At 41.5% G+C, this 24570-nt stretch overlaps 1 protein-coding gene across 1 annotated transcript; it reads right to left on the bottom strand.

Moving 5' to 3' along the window:
• Positions 1 to 923: 923 nt before the first annotated feature.
• Positions 924 to 24512, bottom strand: YWHAQ (tyrosine 3-monooxygenase/tryptophan 5-monooxygenase activation protein theta). The gene is made up of 6 exons (XM_027690354.1): positions 24354 to 24512; positions 22953 to 23337; positions 7715 to 7838; positions 4347 to 4510; positions 3881 to 3976; positions 924 to 2803 (listed from the first exon to the last, which is right to left on the bottom strand). The coding sequence occupies exons 2-6, from the start codon at positions 23244 to 23246 to the stop codon at positions 2744 to 2746; spliced, it is 738 nt and encodes a 245-aa protein (XP_027546155.1). The 5' UTR covers positions 23247 to 23337; positions 24354 to 24512; the 3' UTR covers positions 924 to 2743.
• Positions 24513 to 24570: the final 58 nt, after the last annotated feature.

Raw genomic sequence — 24570 nt, 5'->3', positions numbered from 1 at the left:
ATATGCTATTGTTTTACTGAGGTGCCTTAGATCGTATCGTCAATTGTGTGTCTGGCTTGTGAAGAAGATGCAGAGTTCGGAATTTGCGGCATTAGTCTGTGCAGTGTTTCTAAGCTGTGGGGCAAGTCCTTACATGCCGTGGGGCAGGATCCAAACCCGCTGCAAATTATCTCCAGGAGCTGGAAACCATAATACCAGATGATGTGCTTAATTTGTCTGGGTATTGTACTAATAAAGGAGTTTACCCAGGAGGGACAGGCTAGGCAAAGTCATTTAGGGAATTACAGTTCATCCCTTTTTTTTGGTACTATCACCTAAATGTTTCATTACCTCCCTCCTTCAAAACAATACAAATATTTGGCAGAATTCTAGAAGTAACACTATGAGATGATGCTGCATGTTATTATTTAAATTCATAAGCTGATACGGCAGTTTCAAGACTCCTTTTGTAAAACGTACATGCAACAAACAAGAGGCAGCTAGAATTGCTGCTGTCTTAGCTATAATCTAGATACAAGGCCCAGATCCCATTCCTGTAAGGAAAATTGACAACTCCCTTGACAAGGTGCAAAAGAAAGGAAACAAGAGAACAGCGTTAGCTGACAATGTAGAGCAAGCTAAGACAGCAGCCAGAGACAGCAAAGAAAGCAAACTCTTAAATGGGCAGAAAAAGCTGCTACATGTCAGGACCCAAAGCTTTACTAGAGAATGGCAGCATTTACGAGCTAAAAACCTTTATGAAACAAATAAAGGATCAATAAGAAATGCAGGGGGGAGGGTAAGAAATTACGAAACCAAAACACCGATTAAGAAGCATATGAGTTTATGTAGAGTCCTGCCACACAATACTTTGACAGCAATTCAAAGTGACTGCATGAAGAAAATGGAATTGATACAATTTTTTTTAAAGTAATGCATGTCAATTGAAGCACAGAATCTGAACAGTTTTATTGTAGAAACACTCATTGTGCACACTCAAAGAATGAACAAAAACATGGAAGGTGGAAGATGTACCATCAAAAGCCTGCAAGGAGTAGTAATATATCCTTTTTCATAATGTCATATCCTGTGTAGCCAGGACACTAATAGGAGTTAAATATTTTCAAAAACCCACCAAAATGGGAAACTAAGAGGTAGAGGTTTAGGAAAAAAACTCTTAAGCAACCTAGGGGAGAAAAGAAAAAAAAAAAAGCAGAGCAACATATTATTACAAAAACCTCCAAAAATAGGGGAACACAGTAACACTAAAAGCAGTCTAAGAACAACAGAAAGCATATTATGATGTGGCAGCACACAAACTAACATTCTAGAGCCAAACAAATTCCTCTGCATTACTAGACATGTAGCTGGAATACCGTGATGATGTCCATCAGTGAAAAAACACAACAGGAGAACAGGGAGGAGAATTTCAATAGATTACCAAAAAAAAAAAAGGCGTAATTTAGATGAGGATATTTGCAAGCCATGAAAGAGTATCACGAAATTGGCTCTCTTTTCTTAGGTCATTATTAAGGTAAAGCAATTTCCTCTAGCAGATTTAGTTACTAAGAAGTCCACATGTCAGGTTAATTATGAAAAGTTATCTAGGATATTTTCATAAAATGAGTTCAATTAAGAGCAGACTTCTTAAAAGTATGCAATAAATTTGAGAGAGACATTTCCAGCACAAGATATACTTACATTTAAGTTTAGCCCTTAAGTTATTACATGGAATTGTTACAAGTCAACAGTAGGTGGTTTATAAAATGTAATTTTATTTCATGTTACTTTGCTGTTACAGAGGGCAATAACATTTTCACAAGGCTTTTTTGGGACTACAATCAATGATTAGCAACACACAATAGTGGTCCAAACTCTCTAACAATCACTGGACAAACTTGACACCTTCTCACATGTGCACAAACCTGCATGGAAAAGTACTAAATTTTATACTTGGACATGTGAACTTCAATTGGTTTTCCCATTCCAGTGTATTAAGAAATGACATGCACTTCAGTCTGCCAAAAAGCACTGCCTGTACTCCAGCAGTAACATGCTGCTTCTAATACATAGTAAAGTGAATACCAGAACTACAAAGGCAGGAGTGTAAGTGAACTTTTATTGGGAAGGGATATCAACTTAAACAGCAGCAACTGAAGATTAAGAGAAGCCCCTGTTTTCGAACACACAAGTTTCTGTATTACATGATACGGGAAGCAACTCAATTTATAATTTTCCAAACTTTAAATGCTCAACTTGATCTGGCCCAGTACTTCCATATTCCTACTGAAACGAATACACAGTAGCATGTGAAAGTCAATTATGGAAAGGAAACCCTGCAGAATAAGAAGGGAATGTGGAGAATTAAATGCTATGTGGAACACTCTTTAGTTGCAATTAACTACATTTTCATATCTTACTGTAATACAAAACAGTCAACTGGCAGGAACTGGTTCAGATTTGTTTTTAAATACCAGGTACACTTTAGTCCGCTACATAAGTGTTTGGAAATTACTTATGTTTATATGAAATGAAGCTATTAATACTTTTCTACAGCAGTAACCGCACACCAGGAAGGCCAGGACAAACACAAATCAAGGAATGGAGTTTTCCCAAAGCTGCAGTGTGAAAGGACTATAAATTGATTTCCATACACATGGATGGGTTTTCTTTGCTATAGGAAATCCAAGTGAAGCTATAAGGAATGGAGACGTGTAAAAAGGTTTCTTGAGAAGGAAAGGGAGAATGACGCCCCACGTGCAGTTTAGTTTTCTGCACCTTCTGCAGCATCACATTCTTCTCCTGCACTGTCTGATGTCCATAACTAGAAAGAAGAGAAAAACGATATCAGCTTTCAGAAGCACAGCTGGAATTCCAAAAAGTGACAACTGTATGGAAATGGTAATGAATTAGACTTAAGGATCTCTACAAAGTACCAGTGCAGTGGCACTGCACAGCCCTGGCTTCCGGTACTTGCTGGGAGAGGTAACTGGAAAGAGCTCCCTGTGCGCAGGGCACAACCAGCTATGCCCTCAGGTAGAGGGGCAGAGCAAACTGTTCTAAATGGCTCTAGTTTTTGTGTTTAACAGCACGCTGTGCCATCGATCCCAGGACATTCTACAAGCCTGAACAGCAGCTTCACAGGTAACTTCCATTTCAAACACACCAGTCTGAATCCTGGAAGTGTCAATTGCCATTTTGGTTATCAAAGCTAAGCACTTTATACTGCTAACAACAGACATTTCTACTGAAGGAGTACTGCAAAATAACAAATGTTGCTATAATTTTAAATACAGTGAATATCCAGAGAGGATATTCCTTGAAAAACTGTCTTAGTTTCATATTTTAATAGAACCTAGTTGTTCCATTAGGCACTTTTCTTAAATAGTTAATCATTACAACAACATACTCAAACACGAACTGATTTTATTCTTAATACATTGAAATTTCAGTTCTTTTAAAAGAAAATCAGGACAATGAATCAAGCAAGCTACACTGGATGTACAACAGGAAAAACTTTTCGTTTTGAGGTAGTCATCAAAAAAGTTTGAGGATGAATCCCTGACAGATCATGGATTATTGTGGTTTAACTCCTTGCCTCATCTTGTACATTAGGTTAGCTGAATGCCCCTTCTCCCTTCCACTGAGAAGGCCATCAAACCAGGAAGAATGTGAGCTAGTCAAGCTGTTATTCCAGATTACACAGCATGAACAACATGTAAGTTGACAGTAACTTACACAACATTAAAACTAAGTTATGAAAAGGTATCGTAGGTAAACAGCCTGAGTCAGTGCTATGCTTTGCACTAGAGTGAAATAAAGGCTTTGTTAATCACAAATTCAGTCTAACTAATCAAACACATGGTTACAGAACCAGATAGCACATAAAAAGGCAACTTACTGTTAGGTTGTCTCTAAGCAACTGCATGATGAGAGTACTGTCTTTGTATGAGTCTTCGTTCAGTGTATCAAGTTCTGCAATAGCCTCATCAAATGCCTGGAATAATTAAACCATCTTTAGCCTTTCTATTAACTATCATTAAGCAAGTAGAAGCTAAATCTATCAGCAAGGTAGCTTAAAAAAAAAGGGCAACATTAGAAGTTAATGACCTGAATTGCTCTATTTGAAACAAAACCATAATAAAGGCATAATAAAAGCTTGCCATGTTGCTGAAAATTTAAGTCACACTATAAATACAGCCTGCTTGAACCCCTTTAATCCCACTAATTATGAGCTTGGAAACCGGAAACATTAAATAGATAATTTCCTGCATAAACTCTAGGAAATAGTAATTCATACTGTTTTAAGCATGAACTCTCTTCTATTGCCCCTGTGGTCGTACAGAAAAGAAAAAAAAGTAACTTACTGTCTTCGCCAGTGTGCAGGCAAGCTCAGGATTGTTGAGAATCTCATAATAAAATACAGAGAAGTTAAGAGCTAGACCCAAGCGAATTGGATGTGTTGGCTGCATCTCCTTCTTGCTGATATCGAATGCCTCCTGATAAGCTCCCTGTGAGTTTTCTATTGTTTCTGTAAAAGAATGACAAATTTTAAGTGTTTTGGGGGGTTGTTTTTGTTTAATTTTTTTTTCCAAGACGTGACCATTTCAAGTACTCCATTAGTAGGGAACTGAACTGCTCTTAGCAAAACACTGCACTTTATTCCAGGTAATGATTTTACACCCATTTTAAGTACAGCTGCTGAAACACAGGGAGCAAATTAAGCTACTACAGAGCAAAGGTATTCAAGAGACAGATAACACACAGAACCTGGTAAATACAAATAATCAAGATTACTGTATTACGCTGCTGAGCTCTTTGGGCTGGAAGTCAGCTTAAAGAAGACAGAGGTTCTCTATCAACCAGCACTTCAGGAAGTCTTCCATCATCCCCATATCACCATTGGTGAATCAGAGCTCAAATCAGTCCAGCAGTTTAACTACCTAGGTAACCTCATCTCCTCGGATGGTAAGATTGACGGAGAGATAGACAACAGGTTAGCAAAGGCCTATAGTGCCTTCGGAAAGCTTCACAGAGTCTGGCGGATTAAACACTTGAAGAAAAATACAAAGATCAGTGTTTACAGAGCCATAGTGCTGTCTACTCTCTTATATGGATCCGAATCATGGGTCATCTACCGCCACCACCTCCGTCTCCTAGAACGCTTCCATCAGCGCTGTCTCCATACAATCCTAAACATTCACTGGTCAGATTATGTGACCAATACATCTGTTCTAGAACAAGCAGCAGTCACAAGTATTGAGGCCATGTTACTGAGAACACAGTTGCGCTGGGCAGGGCACGTCTCCGGGATGAAGGACCACCGCCTCCCTAAGATCCTGCTTTACGGTGAACTTGCCACCAGCTGCCGCAAGAGAGGAGCCCCGAAGAGAAGATACAAGGACTCCCTGAAACAACATCTCAGCCTTGGCCATATTGACCACCATAACTGGTCTACTCTGGCCTCCAATTGGGAGGTCTGGAGACACACCATCTATAACGCTGCTGATGCTTTTGAGAACGCACACAGGATCACTCTTGAGGAAAAAAGACAATGCATAAAGAATCGTGTCTTGCAGAATTTACCACCTAAGGAGTCTTTCTGCTGTGCCTTTTGCAACCGGAGTTGTCTATCTCGTATTGGCCTTTTTAGCCACCAGCGCACTTGTAGCAAATGTGGGTAGAGCCCTTCCCAAATCTTCGTTTGCGAAGCCTGGCCATGATGATGTATTACCTCAGTGGCCTTTGATACTTCAGGTGGGAAAAAAAGCATTTGTGCATTACAGAACTCCTACTTCATTCCTTGCACATGATGGACATGCTCATGTGAGTTGGGTGTGCAGAATAAAGAAGGCTACTGTGTGTGAAGCATGACTTCTTGAGGAAGTTTGGCAGGCATGCATGGCATGTTCCTGAAAAAATGAAAGTCTGCCTCCAAAAACTGGGTGTGGAGGTCAAGATAAAAAACCCGAGGCTGTGCCCAAAATAACTGGAATAAATACCACAGAGAAAAGAGGTTACCAGGCCAGAGAGTACTGCAGGAATGCTACCTATAGCCTATTCCAGATTCACTTCCATAGACAACCAAAGGGCCAACAGCCACCCTAAACATTTTGCAGAAAGGAAGGAGATTGCAGGAAAAGAAAGGCATTGCCAGAGCTCAAAATAGAGCTCTCTGGAGGAGCTAATACTGCAGCTGCTCTAGAAAATGCTGGTAAAAGAGTTTGGTAGTAAAATCTAATAAATACTCAAGAGTCAAAACAGATTTGGGTTTTCCTGTATTTACACTGTAATGAGTGCTAATGGACTATTAATCTGTTGAGAACAGGTGAAAAAAGGTAAAAAACCCCTAGCAAATCCAGGAAATAAATTACCTTGTAAGTACATGAAATATATTTGAAGCTGAGAAAATAAACAGATGCTTAGAGGCAGAACATCAGAAAAGCTTAAAGTGAAACTCCTTAAAGTTTGCAAGAAGTCAAGCACAAAACGTCTGCATGGTGATACACAAGCTGTAACTTCCCACCTGAACACCACCACCATCTGCTAGTAAGGTTATATCAATCAATCTCTCTCCCACTGTAAGCACCCATATTAGTGTGCATGTCATTTAAATGCAGTCATTTTAGCCAAGAAAAGCTGGTATTTCTCTGCTCAGACAAGCCCAGATTTGTAACTGTTGCTTGAGATACAAAATATAAATCAGATGAACTTTGTGAAAGCCAAAGACAGGTTTTCTCTGCTACCTTGAACCAATGAAGCCTTTGTTTAAGTGACATCAGCCCTCTCCTCCCGCTTTGCAATGCAATCAGTTTCAACCGGCCAATGCTGTGAGACCCAACCCAAGGGACAGTCCCTGCAGTGCTCCACCTGCTCCAACAATCCCTCTCCTTTGTGTCACAGCATTACTCCAGGACTAATTTTAGTTAGTTATGTAGAAACACATCACTGGCTTATGCCATACCAAGAGTTTTTAACATCACAACAGTATCTGGGCACCTTGCATGACAGTTCTAGTAATTAATTCAATACATCCTCTGAATAGAGAATTAAATTCTACCCCAGAAGAGGCTCCTGACGTACTTACAACCACCCATGTTCTAATGTCTAGGAATGTTCCACATTCTCAGGATGCCCAGTATCAAGTGGCAGTTTCCAGGCCTTTTCTGCTGGATCCAAAAGCACAAACTAAAATTACAGGGACAGTATCATCTCCATGAAAGTCAGTCATTTAAGAGTGCAGCTCATGCTTTCTGGCTAGTGTACTGACCTAGTGATTTTGTTGCCTCTTTATAAATTTAGGTGACTACAATGAACTCTGCTTCACAGTGACATGGTTAAAATTTGTAGATCAACAGGACTCCATCATGGAGTACAAAATCTTAGAGATCTGTTTACTCTCCCCCATCAACTGTATTTTAGCAAAGAATTACAAACAAACGACATTAAATATGTTAGCACACCTTCACCTACATTGTTTTCCAGAAGCTTTAAATAAGCATTATGGAACAACTACTCAGAAATTTCAGGTAGATGACAGAACACCAGCTAAAACTCCCTGGCATACTATGCTTAAGGTCCATTCAGAGTGTCACTCTCTGTGTGTTCCAACACTGGAGGTTTCCAGTTGAAACACAACTAACTCAGTGAATCCAGAGTCTGTACATCTACTGGTCCTTTGCTCACAGACCAGAGTTCCTATGCTGTGAAAAACCTGAGATCACAAGGTACTTACGTTTCCTGTCATCACCACAGGCAACTTCAGCAAGGTATCGGAAGTAGTCTCCCTTCATCTTCAGGTAGAATACCTTGCTCTCTGGATTGGTTGCATTAGCTATTAAATATTTGTCCAACAGGTCCTGAAACAACAACAAAATAGACATTGACATATTGCAAACACCACTGCAACTAAGTTCAATCTTCTCTCCAGGAAGTCTAAATGGACTCCAATGATTGCTACAAGGCAAAAAGGAGTTTTAAGAGCATTTTAGACAGAGGCACACTAATTTCAACAAACTGCGTAAAAGCACAAAGCTAGAGACTACATTAAGGTGAACAAACAACCATCTGATCAGATTGCAAAAAACATAACAAGAAAAGGTTTATCTGGAGTACAGTTTCAAAACCAAGTTTAGTTTCAGGATATGCACTTCTCATTTCAAAAACCAGTAAGGTTTTACTGGAAAAATGAAACACTATACAGAAAGTTTCAAAGATACTTATAAATAAGACTTTATTTCCACTTCACAGGAAAAAAAACAACTCTATTTTTTGCGTAAACTGCATTTATTAGACTTGTGTGTGATAAGGAATCTCCAGTCCACCTTCCACAGAGAGTCAAGGATTCAAACCCCTCCAGTCGACAGTCAGCTTCAAACTGCACCAGCTCTCTGCAAGGCTGTAAAGTAACACCTCCTCCAGCACAGCTGGGAGGTATCCCTCATATCTGCCCTGCCGCTGCCTGGAATGGAAAGAGCTATACAGTGCTCTCCAGCACACCTTGAGCTATGCTAACATAACTTCCCTTGCTCACAGCTCTCCTACCTGATCACCAGAAGGGCAAGAAAAGGTTTACAAGCCTCCAGCAAGAGAAGGTAAGTCTCTCTCCAAGGCTGCAAGGTAAGAACTCCTAGTCCTTCCAAGGTAGGGGTGAAGGCAAAGGAGAGATGAGGTACAGGACTTTTCCCCAGCAAACAGGGTAGTTCTGGGAACTGACAAGGAGGAGAGCAGCTTCTGGGTGACCCTGTCCCTAAACCCAACTCATTACCACAACCACCCACGTTCTCCAGAGCTGACATAAGATGCAAGTTCCAATAGACTCAGGGAAACCCTGCAATACTCAGAGCAGCATCATACTAGAAATTTAAGGGATAAAGATCTACATTCACTTATTTGGAAAGTAAACAGGTCATAAAAGGATCAGAAAGTTTCCATAGCTTACACCTGGCTAGTTAATTATCATTTTTGCTACAGGAACATGTATCCAAATTCTTGAGGCAGCTACAAAGGAAACATTTAAGGAACTGTAAGGTTTCAGCACAAAAATCCTTAGCACTTTAATTGGCTACTACAGCACTATAATCAAAACAAGCTAATTTCAGTCACAAGCCTACTCCCTATGCACACCACCAAACCATTACTACTTCCTTTAATAATCAATGGGAGCAGAACAGTCCAGCTGAAAGCAGCTACTCATTCCAAGTCCACTCCAGGTGTTGGTGGCTATTTTAAACTGACACTTGTAATACAGAACTTCCAGCTGGGTGAAAAAAGCATTTCTGCATCCACACAGTGTGTGTCCCATGGATGTAACACCGCACAGAGCACCCAGATAAGCTCCCCAGAGATCCCCACGGAGGCATTAAGGAACAGTACAGAGTTCCAACTACCCTTGATACCACCCTAGATAAAATAGCAGGAGGATAAGAGGATAACAAGCCTGACATACCCTTGGCACCTACCAAATCAGAGACAGACATTTTTAAGAGTTTCTATAAGGCTATAAAAACACTGCCAAAGCCTAGACACTGGCTAGTTTGGCAAAGGGCTAAGTGAGGAATTTGTGTAACAGCTTAACACAGTCAAGTAAGTACGCAAGGGCTTGAGCAAGCATATAGAAATAGTAAAGCTCACTGGTGTTATGGAAAATGCAGCCAAAACCTTAGGTATGTTTCAAAACAAGAGTTAAGAGGTAGCAGGCAGATGGGTAATACAACCCCATATTAACACTGTTACCGTGCATGAGTCATTCCATATTAGAATGAGTTATTCCCATCCTACAGGTTTTTGCAATGAAAAAACCTTCACATTTTGGCTCAGTGTTTTCCTGATGCCTTTCTCCTATGACAATGTCCATGCCAGGTACAAAAGCACACTACACAAACCACTTTCAAAGTCTCAGAGACAACAACCCAGTAACCTCAAGTCTAACATCAAAGTCTGATTTTACAGGAAACTGCCCAGAATGATGAAACATGACACAAAATACAACTATGTTCAGAAAGGCTCCTTAAATGCCTCATGTTTGAACCTCTGAAGGCCATCCTACAGCTGGGACTGTGTTAAGCAGCAGAGACATGATTTATCCGTGTGCTCAGACTAGCTATGAAAAACTATGCCACAGTGTAAGGAGCACTGACTAGACAAGCAGGAAAGATACTGTGTGGCATTTTAAACCAGGTATTTGGGAAAACCGTATCCTTGATTCATCTTTTAAATGCTGAAATAAAATTTTTGAAGATATTACAACTATATTAACAAGGGAACAAACAGGCATTTTTCTTTTATGATTTCCAAAACAAAAAAATTATTGTAAACTTAGTACACAAAAATATTACTGATCCTACTGCAAAATTCTGTCTTTGGAGGTAGCTCTAGCACTACAGTACTGTGCATAACTGATCTGGCTTGGTTATGATTTAAAAATATTAAAACCTTGGAATCTGGTGTACACTGAAGAACATTTACAGGAAAGTTTTACCATGTCCAATTTAAGCTGAACCTGAAAATTAGAATATTAATGCCCACTTTTTTTTTTGCCCCAGACGGGATAGGCCACACACTTCTTCCAGGAACACAGAAAGATTTTGCCATGGTCCCAGCCCTACCACAAACAAGCGTCACCGCAGCCTGTGTGTCAATGCACCCTGAAAGTGTTGACTTCACTCGGCAGGTCTGAAAACCAGTGGTTCTGTGCAGATTTCTCAGAAACTTACACAAAAAAAGTGGATGCTGAGAGTGAACTGTAGTTTTTCAGACAGCAGAGTCGGTTATTTCCTAGGCACTCCTTACACAGAGGAGCTGAGCTGCCCAGCAGCTCCCACTCCCAGTTCATCTTGAGGGCCTCCTAATCCTTACACAACACATGGTAAGAAGGAGACCTGTGCCTCTATCAGCCAGGGTGGAACATCCTTGTTCTGGACTTCACATATTGGTTTTGGTGTTTTAACAGCCTTAGATGGAACAAGATCTCTGTTATGAATCACACAGGTTAGAAGAGAATCAAAACAGACTTTGAGTGAAGCTAATTATTTATCAGGCCAGGCTTTATCTTTCAAATCAATAATGTATTTGGTATATTTTGTGAGACATTCATCTTAGGATATCATCATCATTTCTTGGAAGGCACCTTCCTCTAACAGACAAAATTTTGGCGGGGCAGTGAGAGCAGACAGCACAATAAGCCAAATGATTTACTTTACAATGTTGTGAGTCATTAATAGGCAGGAAAACTCAAGATTTCCTACATCTGTTCCCTTATCTTCCCCCACTTGGGCTTTTTTACCTTTCCATCAGACAGCAATCAGCCAGGAATCCTTATTTTAAACATCAGCTGATATTAAGTAAAATGAACGCAGGCAGCCAAAGTAATGAAGCAGACCTCAGACAATCTTGAAATTTTCACGATAACTTCACCTAGGGAGAGACAAGCACTGCCACAGGTATGACTCTGGGACGAGGTCAGTCAATACAGCAGACCACCATCCATGTTCATGTACTGCAAACCCACCCATCCCTTTTATGTATCAAAATACAGCTGCCACCACTGCTTAAGAACTGCAACCGTTGCCATCACCAGGCCCTGAACAACCAGCAATTATGTGCTGTCCAACACCAAACACACCTCAGACGCTGCCCTGAAAGCCACACCATGTTCAAGCTGCTGCCCTGCCCTGTTGGGGGGTGACTCTCAGAACTGCGCTCTCAGGCCAGACACCCCTCATGTCCTACTGCAGTTGCATTAGAAGAGGTTTGCAATGTGACAGTCTGGGTTGGTAGCTGCTGCTGCTTCCCCCACACTGACATGTTATTCTCAAGCAGTGTGCTGGTCCTCCTATACCATGACAGGATTTCCCCACCCTACTTCTCATTAGTGTTGCTCATCCATCTCAATTTATTTCTACCTCCACAATGTGCTAACCCTCTTGTCATCCTAACAGCATCATAATCTCATATATGATATTCTTTTCCCCTCCTACAGAAAGCAGGCTTATTTATTTATCTGTTATAGAGATGCCAGCAACAAAGGACTACCGATCCCTGGAGCAGATCTCCAGCTGCCTGAAGAAGCCATGGGGAGCAGGCTAGGAGCCTGGCAGCAATTCACTTCTTTCCCCCTTAAAGCTGAAAATTAATTTTTTTTCTTTTTCTCTCCATTGGCAGACTTATTCCTCTACATGCCAAGTGAAAGTTCCATTTCAACGGCCTTTTTGGATCCTTCTCCAGTTCTACTTTGTTCTTTCCCAGCTGAGTAACTGTCCTCTCAGTCCCTTTTCTCCTCTGTTTAGGCAGGATCAAGGATTGAACACATGGTGTTAACTGACCACTGCAATTAACGCGAGCCAGAAATACTAAGTCAATATATCTGCTCTCATCACTTATCGCATTATTTCACCTTCATGAAAAGGAAGCCCTGAAGGAGTATGTCAGCCATATTGTTACTTGAAGTGTCTGACACAGACAAAGCAGCTCCTTCATAATTATTTGTGGTGTGTGCATCCAGCCAATCTCTCCTTACAATCCACTGCACACACCTCTCCTGCATTCATGTTCCTGTCCCACTCCACATATGCTTTCTGCTATTTTCAGGGCAACATCTTCTTTAAAAAGCTGACATCAAAACAGAAAGTCCCGTCACCCTCTTCCCATCTAAGTATATTTTAAAAGGCAAGACTGATTGAGACATTAAGTTCAACCACAGTGTACACTACTTTCTGTACAACCATAGGGTAGGTTCAAGTGGCAGAAAAATACCACTCCTATCTGATGTGTACTGTCGTCTCTTCCCACATATCTTGCTACAAAAAAATCTCAACAGCAAAGATGAGTTTGGAAAAAAACATCTTGAATACCAAACTGACCTTTTAGCTGCCTACTAATGGCACTTGTGCCATTTAGAATTGGGACTTCAGTAAGAAAAGCAAACACGTGAGTAGAAGTCTCTTCATATATTCCAATACTGCTAGCTAGTGGATTATTCTTCACATTTAACTGCTCAATTCCAGAGGATGAACAAGAACCAGGTCAGCTCCAGAGATGTTTACTCATCCCAAGTAGTTTGAGGTCAATTTTCAAAGCAAGCTAAAGGTACCACGTGCCTAGGTACTGACAGAAGTTCTCACTGTAGTAAACTGAAGTAAACCAAAATATTTACAATGTCACCATCACTCAGATGTCAACACCTACCACATGTTTGGGTGACATCACCAGCATCAAATTATTTAATGTTATGCTATGTACTGATGTACCTTGTCATTTGCATTTCTCACCCAGTATGGTCTATCATTTACTTTTGCTACACTAGAAGGAAAAAAGTCAGTGTAAAAGCAACCATCAGAAGCAGCAACACTCTCCAAAAGTTTGCCCCCATAAGTATAACTGGTTAAGATGCTGCATTGTATTTAGCAAAGAGGAGTGTGTCAATGTCCAAAATGGCTGGCATAGAAGTTTTTAAATAAAGTCTATGTTATATAAAATTTGATTTTCAAGTGAGACTGTTTTCAGCAATATCCTTGAGTCTAAGGTCCATATATCTTACTTCAAGTTGTTTAAAACACCTTATTTCAACACCACCTTCATCCTTTGGGAATATAATTTTAAAGGCTATTTTTAAAAGCAAACATTCTAACAGTTTGTGGGAAGTATTTGGTATTTGCAGGTTTTAGTAACTTTATACAGTATCTTTCACTGGACTTGAATTTACATGAGACAGAAAACATCTAGAGAAAACATAATCCAATAGCATTAAGCTTTTTTTTTACAGAAGAACAAACTAATAAATATCAATGCATATAATGTTAAAAAATTATATTCCTCCTCACTGCATAATGGAAAAAGTTCAATTGTATAAAAAAAAAAAAGCAGGTTGATTTTCAGCTCTTTGCTGTCCAAGTTTTCTCAGACCTGCCAGCAGAGACGGTGCTGCCATTCCACAGGGTACTGATTATCACAGGTCCTACAGGAACTAGACTGAGTTTTATTATTGTTTCCCAGATGTTCCTTCCCTTCCTGAACCAACACAGAATGTTCCCTATTTTGAGCTCTAAAGTGCTTGGGGTTTTTTTTCCCCAGTTTTTTTTGGGGGAGTGGTTGTTGTTATTTTGTTGGGTTTTTTGTTTTAAGGAGCACTGAAGCTCACCACGAGAACAGATGTCACCTGGGTGACGGCAAGTAACTGGCTACTTAACACTGTACCACATACTTATTGGCCAAACCCCACAGAACCAGTAAGTCACATGCAAGTGAAGAAACTGTTTCGAAACAAACCTATTTTGAGACAAGGTTCCTTAAAAATAATGCACATACACAGAGTGCATGTCAACACTTCTTTTAGCAAGTTAACTCACCGCCCTTAACATGGATTCAATATCGGAGCCTCATCTAAACGAGCAGCTTGCATCCCACAGGAACACTATGTGAAGTGTGTGAGGCTCCACAAATTCAGCCACGGCTGCAGATGCAAAATACCCGGAAACATTATTCAGTCTCAAGTATTTCTGAGGGTCCATCCAGACCCAGTATGAGAAAAAACATCTACAAGCAGCATACAGAGAAATGGTTTCCACCCTAACTGCAGTAAAAAGCAAAGATGAAAGTTGGTGAGGCACCTCAGACCAACATATTCCCTCAATATAACTTAAATGTGAATTTAAACATATCAAATGTTCTGAAGTGTCTGACAGCACAGATGATCCGTGTGGGCTCAGACCTTTCAATAAAGCTTCTACTCACAAATGACTGCCTGTTTTAATCGTCTAGCAAATTGGTATTTAAGACTTCGACTATTTCAAGTATAATCAGTCACTCCAAAGTCCACAGTATGACTCACTGCAGCCTAGGTGTGTTTTAACATTCAGCAGTTGTTTTCTTGACAGGAAAGGGAGAGTCCCCTGCTGCAACAGTAAGATCACTTTACTTTCAACAGTGTGATTTCAGCGGAACTAAGTTCTTCATCCTTCAGCATTCAAGCTCTGTGCATCAACTCCTTTTGGGAGAACATTAAGTAATTTTCATACAGACCTCTTAAGACTAATAGTGTGTCAGTTTATGTAGTGAGGAAAATATGTGTGCACCTTCCCAGCAATGGCACAGCCTTAGGATGACCCAACAAAGCACTGCTGAAAGCAGAGACAAACGCACCTGACATGGAACCGGAGAGGGTGACCTAATTCGTCTTTTCCATTTGGTTCTGTGTCTTTGTCTACACAGTTTTAAAAACTGGCAGTCAATACTTAGGACTGGCCCTGAATGAAGTATCTGGAATCCCACTTAACAAAGGCACTGGAAGCCTGAGCTGTAGCACGTCTGCCCATGCTATTCCCACCTGGGCCTGAGATTATTTTAATCTAGAATTTATATTCACTGCTTACATTTCTCCTAAAACAAGAAGTTAGAAAGTTCTGTGGTCCCCAGAGAACTATGTAAGCCAGGAATTAGAAATGTGTGGAAATGCAAGTTCTTCTTTCTATAGATAGAATGAACAATCCAGTGAAAGTCAAACAATTATTCAAGTTTCTAAGGAAGAGCCTAAAGTTTTCCAGATTCCCCCCCATGAAATGTAGAAATGAGTCTTCAAAAAAAAAAAAGTCATTCCCTTTTTCAACAATTACAAAGTTTTCATTAAGTAATGGCCATACAATACAGCCAAAAGCCTACAGGAAAATTTTCTTGGTATCTGACAGATTTATCTCAAATTGATTCTAACATTCTCCTATGATTGCATTTCTCATATTTCTAATTCCTCAAAATACTTCAAGTGTTCTTCTCCTCTAATAGGTATTATAGACATGAAAATTTTCCCTTCAGAATCCTGATCATCTAAAAGCTTCTTCCACCATCCTCCATTTGTGACCTTTCATAATATGACAGACAGCAAAGTCTAAATTCTCATTTAAAAATACTTCTATGCTTTGCAGCTACAGAAGTCCGAAGGTATAAATGATTAAATGACTGACTGAGGTATATCTAGACTAACAATACTCAAAATGAACAACAGCACGTAGGAGTTACGTGGGCCTAAAGTATGTTGCCCTTATGCAAAGTACTGATTTTTAAAACTATTCTTTCATATAATAAACAAACTCTGAAGACCCTAAATTTTTTACTTGCTTCAGCTCTGCTCTCTGTTTGGGAGCCTTTGATCAGAGGCTTGGGATCACTGAAATTCAAAATGATAATCAAGAGATGCACTTTCTTCCCATCACTTCGGGCAGTTGGAAGAGCCTTTTGCATTGTCCAACTTCACCTCAAAGGAAACCCAGCAATATGTTATTTCATTCAGTCTATTAGGAGCGTGCCAGTATTTCGTTATTCCCCAAACAAGACAATCTGCAACAATGAAGTCTAACCTTTAGCTCAGAAAAACTAGAAGCCAACATTTAAGATAACCTGGTTACAACAATTTCTCACAGCAAGTGGGCCTTGACTTTTTGCTAAGGCCCTGCTATCTACTTTTATTAAAAACAATTTCTGCTTATGAGAATTTTGCAAAATGTATTCAACTTCAGAACAAAACTTCCTGAAGAAGTCTTATCCAGGAAGTATGTGTCTGTCAGTCAGGTAAGAGTGTACATGGTGTATTTAGAAAACTTATTATCAGAGCAAATGGAAATTTTTCTGTTTTCAGAGATATCCAACTACTTCAGTAAATGGATCATACACATTAAAGGACAGAATAAAGAGTAACAGAGCAAGTAATAAACCTTTATCAACGTTAGAAACCAGTAAATCATACCCTTGATCCCTTTAACAAATTTTAAGAAAGGCATGAGCAAAACTGTGCCTAATTCAGGACTTCCAGTTCCTAGGTCTTTACATCTGATGTTCTGCTGGGTGCACAGACCACAGGACGTGAAACTCTGCACTTAAACTATTTTTACTGCTTCCTGTAAGTGCCCAGCTCACACAAACTGGACACTGGTACATATTCAGATATACAGGATGAATTAGCAAATGACAAGCTTACAAATCAGCAGTGTGCTCAGGTGAAGTACTCTGATGTTGGTTCCAGCTTCCTGGGAAGCAGAAACGATAAGGAGAAACTTGTAAACACCTGTCCAATTGATTAAGTGCCACAAATGCAGTGCTCAAGAACAGTCTTACTTACCTTACCTGTTCTGTGATAAAATTAGGTTCAAGTTTATTGAAAAGTACAAAAGCACTTAAACACAAACAACACGTAACATCCAGTGGCAATAGACCCATCATTCTCAAAGACCAGGAGCATAAAACTAAATATGAAAAAACTGATTAATTAAGCATACACCTTCACCTACCATTCTTATAAAATACATCTACGCACTTTTACCAGCCTTCCCCCTGCCATTTTTCTCACTACCTGCCTCTGAAAATCAGGCATCCCCCATTACTGAAAACAGAACATCAAGCTGCTGTGTCTGTACAGAAACTGGTACAATCTACTGCTTTAATAACGTGCTAAATAACCCCAGTTTGTGCCATCATAAAGAAATCAATTGTTAATAACCTTCAAGCTTGAGTGTGTTCTTTCCTCATCAAGTTCTCTCTGATATACAGCCTTCTATGTTTTACTTCAAAAAGGCACCTACCAGATTAGCATCTAAGGTAGCAGCAATGCCTGAGACAACTGCCTAGCAGGTAAGCCACTAAAACAGCAAATGTCCTCCAAGAAATTTAATAATTCTGGATAGCATACAGCTGCAGGGGGAGGGGCAGTAAGCAATGACTGCATGGGATGGAGGCCTCAGCTACCATCAGAATTCCTTGAACTATTTTTAGCTGAACTCTTAACAATTTTGAGTTTGTTCAAGAACCTCAGTGCATTCTAGGCTTTGTTTCTGTAAGCATCAGTCCTTTCTTAGGATACTTACAAAAGTAAGTACTCCAGCAGCAGATTCTACTGAAGGACAATGTGAGACAAGGTACAACTATGAATAAGCCAAGTTCAGATCACGAATTTCAGTTTTAAGCATATTAAGCTAGAAAAGATTCACTCATTAAAGTTCCACAATTCTTATCACAAATGTGTTGATGGTTGCTAGAAGCTGTGCTGAGAACACAAAGGAAAATCAACTCCCTCTCCATAGATCAAAAAGATGATTTATTCCAAATCAAACATTCCCTTTACATTTACTCCACAATTCTAGATTTGCCAAGAAGTAATGTTCCCAACCTAAGGTCTGACTTTCATGTAGTGGCCAGTCCTTTTATTCAGTCACTCAAAAAGGATGAGTTCATAGCAGTTACTTTCTCACTTTTCGTAAGTTAAAGCAACACCTGAAACACTGTCCCAACGATGACTGGAACAACTAAGTCCAAAAGTAGTATTAAGTGATTAGCATGCCTGACCTTCAAAATAAAACTGCATCCTACATAGTTCCCTGTATCAAAAGACTGTATGTAATATCCTTTTACTCAGTTTCACTTCTACAACACCATACATTTCTGTACGAACTCTGTCTGTTCACTGAAAACAGAAAAGCAGAGACAAAGGATTCCCAAGACATGAAACTCTGGTAAATTGTTCATATAGCAACACCAATCTGATACCTACCGAATCTGTCAAATTTCTGCATGTGCAATATAAAAATAAAGATCTCACTTTTCCATAAGCCAAAGGAAACAGTAGGGGAAAAGGAAACAGTCAAAGCTTATTCATTATCAGACATCAGATATTTTAGCTGACATAAGGAACCTATTTGCTGCTGCAAGAATATACCACCTTCATTTTCAATGGAGCCATGAACTTGTGCTGTTGAAAAAAAACCTGCTTTGATCATTACTTTTTAGTATGGAGATTTTTGTTTTTTGTGATTAAATTTACATCTACAAAATGGATAATAATCAGAAGAGGACATGGTTGGTTTTTTTTACTCATTCTTATTAGCTTTTATTGTTTCTTAATTATGCAAAGCAGTAGTAGGAACAACATTGCAACCTTGGGGGGGAGGGAGAGAGGAAGGAAAGAAAGCAGAACTGGCAAGAGCAACACACCAATACATGCTTTCAACAATTAACATTGCAATCTCACAGAAAATCAAACATTTACAAGCAACCTCTCAGCCTTAAGACAGTAAAAACTGAGATAATATACACCTTATAGCTCAAGACTATTTCACTGCAGGCACTCCCACAGAGTGCTGAAAAGAATCAATAGCACAAGTAATGTTTCCATTCCTTCACTTGTAAAAGTTCACCATGCCCTTGCTCACTTCTAAAGAAACTGGCCAGCATGGCCCTGATACAGTGCAATGGATAAATGTGTACAGAGGACACTGTAAAACAGATGTCTGGAAACAACTGAAAAACATCGTAACTTTTCTATACAAAAACATAACTTTTCTACACAAAAATTTAAAAGAATCTTACACATTTAAGTTTCAGCCAGAGATAACGGAATCAAGTAACCATCGAGATACTGCTGTGTCCAAGCCCTAATGATTTTAGCTGTTGCATCTTCATCAAGTTTTAAACTGTGGCCAAGCAGTTATCAAATCTCATCTCTGTTGCTCTATGAAGAGATCCAACATATCAGAACCTAGATACTGAACACATGCAGAGCACTACCATACACAGGTGGAAAAACCCTCAATCTGCAAGTGAAGAGCATTTCCAGGCAAGGGTTGGTGCCCTCCCTTCCTTACACTACTTCTCTCTAAAGAACAAAGAAGCTTGAATGCAACACCAATGATCGCCACACAAAGTGACTGAGGCTCTCAGAGAACACACCAGTTTAATCTGCTTCCCCAGAAAGGTTCCAATTCAAAAGTTACCCTTTTTTAAAACCTAATGTCACTAGACAGCAGTGTGCATACAATAAAGTAGGTCTTATATTGTACCTTCCATCTTCAAAGTTTCCCACGTGATTTCACTAATTATGTGAAAGTTGCTGCTGCATCCATCCCTTCTACTTTATCTAGTATCTATCTTGAAATCACTCAAGAGGGTAGAAAGAAAAATGAACTTTGTGTTCAGAGAGTATATGAAACAATACAGTTCAACTTTACCCTGAAAAAAATTAAGTTGCCAACCTGTTTCTTTACTCGACAAGACAGTTTCAAGAACAGTTTTAACTATGAGTCATAAGGGATGATTCAATATTCTCTATATTACCAAATAATTAGTCAATCAATACAGGGACTTCAATAAAACCTCCTCATGTACCTTTCAAATAAAATACTTGTGCAAGTTGTTTGTCAGTCATACCATTTCTCCATTAAAGAGCTACTCTCACCTGAAAGACCAGTCATGAAATTAACAGTTAAAAAGCATTCGATAACACCTACTCCTATTTGCAAGATAGGCAGTTACAGAATGACAGTTAAATAATTGGTAAAAGTTTTATTTTTATATATCTATATATATAGACATATCTCAACACAATTTTGAACGTTTGTATTCTAGTGTTGATAAATTTAAGTTCTTTATCAAACCATGCCCTAAAACAATGCCTTACCTAAATGGCTTGAGGCATTTTCTACAGGAAAAAACTAACTACAGATTCACCATTGCTGCCTTTTTAGTAAAAAAATAGCAGTATTTTTAATGCTAGCACAAGTATTTCTAAATGAAGATCTAGAAACATGCTATACCAGCAATAAAAAAAAGCTTTTTGAAAAAACTGTTAGTAGTATGACTAACAGCAGTCACACTCCACCCAACACACCCACCCTTGCTAAATCTAAATACTCCAGATGACAAGCAACCTTTCCATACTACTTGCCAGCAGTTGTTTCAGTTTAGCCGCCTTCCTAGAATCAAAAAAGCATCTCAGATTCAACTTAAGAGATCTGAAAAAGCTACAAGCACTTACCACAGTATTAGTACAGAAGACATTATCATTCAAAGAAGGAGGAGCCAAAACCATTTTGTGTCTCAGTTTTAGGAAACCAATCCTGCTCATGAGTTCCAACCTCTCGGATGCTGACTCATGGATCACAGGAGTGGTAGATCAAGAGGAAAGGGAGGGAATCAGAACAGAACATAACTGCACATGGCCCTCAAAGAAAGATTAAAAAAGGGAAGGCTTGCAGTAGATAGCTGACATCTCCTACCAAAGAAGGCACACCTTTGCAGCAGGACAGGACAGGACAGGACAAGCATGCTCAGCTGTAGGTTTCAGTCTTCACTACTTCCTGCAGCCTTCCATGCTGGAAGGGGAGAGCTGCCAACCAGGCCATTGCTGAGAACAGAGAAAGACTAGAACACAGTGAAAAATTCATCTAGTACAGGAAGAGCTTGCTTTCCCTACATCAGAGGTTTGCGTTACCATGGCTACCAGGATACCTGCTGGCCACCACTGGATGTGGGTGGAATAATTTTGGTATAGACATTGTGTGAAGCACGAGCCCCTTGTCAAGATAGCACAGCAACCAGTAGGAGATTTTATGCATCACCTTCTTTTAGCAACTAGAAACTAGAAGGACAAAGGCAGATTAAGAAGTCTGAGGAGTGAGGTTTATGTGGAGGTACAAGGAGTTAGTTCTGAAGTGGGGCACTGAGTAGAGCAGAGCAAGAAGGGTGACAACCGCACAAACGCTGGCAATTCATCACACGTACTAGTGAAACTCTTGTCACAGGAAACAGGAACCCTACACAAGTCACAAGATTTTCACAAAGGCGAAAGTTTTACAATTTAACTACACCTGTAACTGCAGAAACAGCTCCTTTGGAAAGCATGGACTCTTAAATATGTTAAGGAATCAACTGATTCATAAAGCTAACAAATTTCAAAATTATGTTCAAGAAAAGGTAACTCAGTTTGACTGATTTAGGAAAAAAAGAAAGAACAAACCTAGGTGGCAGCATACAAGGAAGCATACAGGTATTTTCAGCACAATCCAAAGAAGTACTCACTTGTATGTGAGCCAGAACACTTAATCAAGAAGCAAATTCAGTTACTTCCAAACCAGTCACCTTTCAATTCATGTCTCCTAAACCAATCTAGGACAAATTTACCTCAAAGTTGTTTATTTCCTTATAGACTTGCTTCTTCCTATTCTCACATGAGCAATACTAGACGCCAAAAAAAAGTAACTAAGAGGAGCAAATAAACCACTGAAGATTATCTGCCACACAATTACTATTGCATTATACACATCCAGCTTCCTGCAGCCATAACTCCCAGGTCATGTAGAACAGGGTCCAGCAGCCTCCACACTGATGACACATGTCTCTTGAGCTCCCACTACAGTGCAGTACAATTTTCCTATGAAGAGCATCTAGAATTCTGCTTGCACAGAAATATATTTCTGGGCTTTGATACTCGCTTGATAGCTCAAGCATGTCCTTACACATTAGTTTTACATTATTCCAAAATTACTGCAAATTCATCTTAAAGATACCCCTGAGAAATCACCTTGAATCTAACAAAGCCAATTTCTACATCTCTCTCTTTCCCATCTTCAATACAGGTGTCTCACTTTAAAAACCATACTTTATGTTAAAAAATTCCTCAAAATGTCTCTTAAGGACCCCTTGTGAGTATTTTTCCTCATAAGAAGTAAACGAAATGCACACACAGTTTAAATGCTTTCTGCAATTTATTAGCTCTGATGTGAATAAAGGGGTTTTCACATTTTCATTTCAGCTTATCTTACAAACTGACAAGCTTACTAACCACAGCACAGACAGGCACAAGGCTAAGTTCTTTGTTACCTCTGCAACTATGTGGTAAAATACTGCATATGGATCACTCCATTCATAGATGTACCTCACAGACTCTCAAAATTGAGTATCTCAAATACCTCTACATATACAGGGCCCATAGCATAGTGCAGATGACCATCCTCATCATGGTGACCCACATAATGGTTGTAGAAGTTACTGCACTGACTTCCCTTACCTCAGCATAACACTTTGCATGATATGCCCCAGCCAAGCCCTCAGTCCTTCCCCAAGTACAGCAGCACCCATAAATACTGCATTTCTTTCTCTTAAACAACACAGAAGAAAAAAAATAAACAACAAAGAATAAAAAAAATAAAGTCCCCACTTACCAGCACCGTGGTGCAGATGGACCTGAGCTCAGACTCCACCTTCTCCCGATAGTCCTTGATAAGCTGCATCTTCTTGTCGCTGGTGTCTGTCTTCTGCTCGATGCTGGAGATGACCCTCCAGGCCGAGCGCCGCCCCCCCACCACGTTCTTGTAGGCCACGGAGAGCAGGTTGCGCTCCTCGTTGGACAGCTCGGCGCCCTGCTCCGTTACCGCCTTCATGCAGGTGGCCATGTCGTCGTAGCGCTCGGCTTGCTCAGCCAGCTTGGCTTTCTGGATCAACTCGGTCTTATCCATGGTGGCTGGCAATGGGACAAGAGCAGTGTGGTAGCAGGAGGAGGAGAAGCTGGGGATGTCACACTACCAACACGACAACGCGCCTCAAAACCTGGCAAAAGAAGACAGTAACCATGATGCCGGGAATGAAATACCACCGAACAAGATCCTGTGGCACCCCTCGCAAACCAACAAAAAACGAGGATCGCTTCGAGCCTTGCCTCCCCTTCCCCACCTACAGGTGCTTCTCCTGGAGGCATGGGCTGCAGCATCCAGTCCTTCCACGCAGGGCTATGGGGAGCGGCACTGGTCCCAAGGGTCCACCCCTCGGGAAACCACGACCTAGAAACCCAGCCGGGGAAGGCACGCTCGGTGCCAGCCAAGGGACGGCAGCCTGCCGACCAGGCACTGGAAATAGCTGGTTTTCCATCAGAAACTCCTCACCCCGCTTTCCCTCCCTGCCCCACGTGAGCACATTAAGATGCTGCCGAACAGGGACTCGAGGAAGGATCCCTCGTCACCACCCAGCCCGGGGCCCTCGCCCAAATCCCTGCCCCCGTGTGCCACCAGCGCCGCGGGCGAGCGCGGGAGCCGGGCAGACAAGAACGCCGGTACTGGCGGGAAGAAAATACATAATAAAAGCAGCGAGACGTGCTCGTCCCCGGGAGAGCATGGCGGGGGTTAAACCACCGCGGGACCCGCCTCCCTCGGGGCAAGCGAGGCTGGGGCGGGGGCCCGGGACGCTTCGCCTCCCCCCGGCGGGGCGCGGCGGGCCCGGGCCTCCCTGCCCCAGCGGCCGCAGCGCCGACCCCGGCCCGGTGGGCGCCCCGCGCAGCCGGCGGGGAGCACGGCAGCTCCTGGTGCGCGGCAGCGGGCGCGGCTGCGGCTGTGGCCCCAGCATCCACGTCCCAAGGGCCGGCGGGGGGAGCTGGGGTGGCCGGTGGAGCCCCAGCGGCGGCGGGGCGGGAAGAGGAAGAGGCGGCGGGTGCGAAATGGCGGCGCTGGCTGCGCCTCCCGCTCCCCGGGGCCGCCGAGCGCTCCACGCCGCGATCACAAAATGGAGGACACGGGCGGGAGGAGGCGGCGGAGCAGGGCCCATCCCGCCGGTGACCGCGGCGCCGCGCTCACCTGTGTCGGCCGGGCTGTGGGGCCGGGCCGCGCCCGGTCGGTGCCGCGCTCGGGGCTGTGGCGAAGAGAAAGAGCCGCTCTCGTCTCGGCCGAGCCAGCGCTGAAGGGCGTTGGCGCGCGCACCGACCCGCTGCGCGGCCCGCGCCCACGCGGCCAATCGCGGCCCGGCCTGGGCGCCCGGCCCCGCCCCGCGCACCCCGCCGGCCAATGGGAGCGG

The sequence above is a fragment of the Neopelma chrysocephalum genome, unplaced genomic scaffold, assembly GCF_003984885.1.
Source record: "Neopelma chrysocephalum unplaced genomic scaffold, ASM398488v2 Primary Assembly neopelma1_80b, whole genome shotgun sequence".
In the NCBI taxonomy this organism is placed as follows: Eukaryota; Metazoa; Chordata; class Aves; order Passeriformes; family Pipridae; genus Neopelma; species Neopelma chrysocephalum.
Note: the sequence above shows the minus strand (reverse complement) of the source record. Positions and strands in the feature narration are given on the sequence as shown.